The 4,384-nt window shown below is 25.4% G+C and overlaps 1 protein-coding gene across 1 annotated transcript; it reads left to right on the top strand.

Moving 5' to 3' along the window:
• Nucleotides 1-2,082: 2,082 nt before the first annotated feature.
• Nucleotides 2,083-3,746, top strand: OCT59_015854 (uncharacterized protein; the record flags this gene model as incomplete). The annotated part of the gene is made up of 6 exons (XM_066132089.1): nt 2,083-2,200; nt 2,502-2,639; nt 2,699-2,871; nt 2,937-3,107; nt 3,186-3,542; nt 3,609-3,746. The coding sequence occupies 6 exons, from the start codon at nt 2,083-2,085 to the stop codon at nt 3,744-3,746; spliced, it is 1,095 nt and encodes a 364-aa protein (XP_066003115.1).
• Between the last annotated feature and the right edge of the window lie 638 nt (nt 3,747-4,384).

Genomic DNA, 4,384 nt, shown 5'->3' with positions numbered 1-4,384 from the left:
TTGCGTTTATGATTTTATTATTAGTGATTATTAAAATTTTTTGTAAAAGAAAATAATCTGTTTGATTCTGATAGCGTGAATGGCGTTAGAGTCGGGGCATTGTTTAATTTTTGTGCCTATAATTTAATTTAATTCTGTTGGCGTTTTAGTATTTTAAAACAGAAGAGACGTGAATGGACAAGTTAAGATCGGGGCATTGCTTAATTGATTTTGTGTCCATAATAATTTATTATTACATGAACAATTATTAAAATTTTTGTAAAAGAAATAATATAACTCTGTTGGCGTTTTAGTATTTTAAAACGGAAGAGACATGAATGGACGCGATAAGATCGGGGCATTGTTTAATTGATTTTGCGTCTATAATAATTCCCAATAAAAAATATTGTCCAAACACTGTTCGGTTTTTTAATGATATTAAAAATTCTCAATCTCCGCGTCTTGTATTAAATTGTAACAAATATTGTATAATAGCGTGCGAGTGTCAAAGATTATTAAAATTTTTGTAAAGGAAATAATCTTGTTGGCATCTTTCATGAAAGTAACACTTGGTTACAATTACACAAATTTATGCAAGATTTACCAATACCATGATTTTGTTATATTGTACGAAATAAATCGCGCCTTTATCTTTCTTTTTCCGCATCAGGAGGTTAAATCATGCGAGTAATAGTGTAGAATCATCAAATATGTATATACTCGAAAATTTACATCTTGAAAAAATCTGTAGATTTACGGATTTGTGTAATGTACACTTAAAAATATAGTCTCGATAATTATTATTTTAAAAATTCGCATAAATTTTACTTAAATGGGTAGTTTTGATAACTCACTTTACTAAAAATATTTGTAAATATACTATTTTGTATAACTTACACTTAAATATATAGTCTCGATAATTCTTATATTAGAAATTTTGTATAAATTTTACTTAAATGGGTAGTTTTGATAACTCACTTTACTAAAAATATTCGTAAATATACTATTTTGTATAACTTACACTTAAATATATAGTCTCGATAATTTTTATTTTAAAAATTCGCACAAATTTTACTTAAATGGGTAATTTTGATAACTCACTTTACTAAAAATATTCGTAAATATACTATTTTGTATAACTTACACTTAAATATATAGTCTCGATAATTTTTATTTTAAAAATTCGCATAAATTTTACTTAAATGGGTAGTTTTGATAACTCACTTTACTAAAAATATTCGTAAATATACTATTTTGTATAACTTACGCTTAATATAATTATCATTTTAAAACTTTATTAGTACAATATATAATACTAAATATTTGAACCAAGAAATGATAACATATATACAATTTAGAAAATATTTCTATTCATCAAAAATTCATTTTCTTTATGAAATCTTGGTATAATATGAACACTGTGTATTATAGAATCTAATGGTACTACATCATAACTTTTTAACATTAATAGCCGAGAACATCCATAAAATCAAAGCAGGATTGGACCTAAAGAGAAACAATGTTACATAAATATTTAATAATAACTGGAAGAAATAACTATATAGTGCAATTATATAATATAAATGATATAATTGTCAGTAATGATATCATAATTATTTAATACAGTACAGTCATTTAATAATAGTACATAGATTAAATATTAAACTGAAATTCATATATATTAATTTGTATCATAATAAAATTAGGATATTGCTAAACATCACCAGTGGTGTTGGTCATCAATATGATGTAATACTGGCCAGTATTTTATTAGATTTTTTAATTCTGGTTGAAAGTACATTATAATGCTGGTACGGTAACTATCACTACCGGTGAACTTTAGCAATCATATTCATAAAATTATTATACAGTATACAAATTAAAATAAGGGTTACACAGAGATGCAAAATGAGGTCAAAATGACGTATAAATATGCTTCAATTAAACTTATTAGTACTTCAATTAAACTTATTAGTAAGCTATTAATAAACTCATGATCATATAAATACAGTAAAGTTATTTTAAATCTTCTTTCCATCCCTATTTAATTCTCTCTTTTTCATTTAATAACCTTTTTTTACAATACAACTATTAAAAATAATCATGGCAGATATGGAAAGATCTAGTAAAAAAAGAGGAAAGGGAAGAAAAACCAATTCAATAACTCAAACTACTCGTGTACCTCTTAGAAGTCTTAGAAGTCAAAGGCAATTTAATGATGGTATTTAAAATTTTTTATTAATGATAATTTCTTTACTGCAAAATAAACAAAGAATTATTAAACTGTGGCTAGTGGAACTAAGTAATAAACTTTCTCACAATTATTGAAAAGTTCGTCAGGATAATCCTGAAAGAAATAGTCAAGATGATCATCAAGAAAGTCTTCAAAAATGAAATTCACGATCAACAAATTCATGGTAAAATCAATTTTATATATGTAGATATATAATTAATTTGTGTACTATAAAATGCTAATTATTTTTGCATATTAATTTCATTTCTTTAACAACCCCTTAATGAAGTTCCTGATAAAGAAAAGGTTACCAATGAGGAGGAAGAAGATAGTAGTGATGTATCCGAGGAGAATGAATCAGAAACTCCAAGAAAATATAGAAAAAATGATACTGATAATTTAATGCCAAAAGCTAAAAAAACTACTGGTGCGTACTTCCAAAATTTGAATGTATATTTTTAAGATTTACATTTTCCACTTAAATAGAAAGTGAAAAGGAAGAATACTATATAATTCCCATAAAGTTTCTTGAAAAATTAAACAATCAAAATAAAGTTTTATGGAAAAACCAATTGAAACAAGAAAAGAGACTTGAGGATATAAAACAAATACTTTTAAAAATACATCGTGAAGAATCTTTATCACCCGCTTTTTTTAAAGTAAATGTTGTTTTTGATCCTAGATTTGTAAATATTTTTGACAACATTTGAACTTTTTTTAACAGAAAGGTATTGTAACGATTACTAAAGAAATACAAAAGAAATCCTTATACCCCACTCCAGAATTATTCAAGGAATATCTTGAGGTATATATTGAAAAAGGGTCTAAGGGATATATTAATGATATTGGGAGACATCGTTGGGATTCTCGATTTTACTCTGAATTTATGCCTATCGTAAGTGTTATTTTTAAAGTCTTTAATATAATAATTTTTATGAATATTAATCTTGTTATTTATTTGATAATATACTAGTGTCTCGACAAGATGAAAAATCGTCGAGGTATACTCGCAAAAGAAATAAGAGCTACACTTTTTAAAACATGCAATATTCCGGAAATTAAAACAAATTCGGGTGCAAAAATTACTGATTGGAAAAAAAGTCCTTGTGTTACAGAAGCATACGCGAATTTGTGGAAAGTAGACAATACTGGACTTTTCGTAATTAATGGAATTATTATGAAGGCAATGCCAAAAGAATCCAAGGAAAATTGTTTAACACCTTCAATAATTTCATTTGCTCTTGCCGTCTGTTGTATTGTTTTAAATCCACATAGTGACGAAATAAGATGCACAGAAGACGCCATTAAGCAACGATCATCTATTTTCTTGGTATGTTTATAATTTAAATCTATAGAAATGATGATCGGAATTATCATTAATTTGTTACTTTGGTAGGTATTATTAAATGAAAATACATTTCCAAAAGAAAGTGATATTTCGGAAATTCAGGAAGGATCAAGAGAAATGACTAATTATAATGATAATGTTGAAGAAATTTCTGAAGATGATGATGACGCGAGATTATTTGAGTAGTTATTTTACTGTTCAATTCATAATTGTTTGTAATAGAATATAAATTTTATTAGTAAAGAAATGCAACGAAAAGATGTAAAATTTTATTATTAAATAAATGTAAAAAATTTCATTATTAAAAAATGCGAAAGTTTTTATTATTGAAAAAATATGAAAATTTTTATTTTAAAAGAAGCGCGAAAATTTTTATTATTGAAAAAATACGTGAATCTTTATTATTGAAAACATATATAAATTCTCATTGATAAAAAGATACGTAAAATTTTATTTTAAAAAAAATGCGAAAATTCTTATTATTAAGGTTATTCACTATTTTTGTACACCCGTATACCCCCGTAGGTGGTGTGAATTTGCGTAATTTTTTAAAGACGTAAAATTTTGCAGATCCACGCCTTGTTTTAACTCCTGATGTCCGAAATATAGGAAAATTTCTCTATAGAAAGCGAAACATGTAATGAGAATAATTGAGAAAAATATATAAATCCGATTATGATATAATATAAATTTAAAATCTTTTGTACTAGTAAACATTAGATTTATAATACATTCTGCAGGAAGAGTATAATTAAAATCCATATATTTTATTTTTCCTGTTTTATCCATCAATCCCGGATACAAATAAGGTAATATACATACTG

The sequence above is a fragment of the Rhizophagus irregularis genome, chromosome 24 (genome assembly GCF_026210795.1).
Source record: "Rhizophagus irregularis chromosome 24, complete sequence".
Lineage (NCBI taxonomy): Eukaryota > Fungi > Glomeromycota > Glomeromycetes > Glomerales > Glomeraceae > Rhizophagus > Rhizophagus irregularis.
Note: the sequence above shows the minus strand (reverse complement) of the source record. Positions and strands in the feature narration are given on the sequence as shown.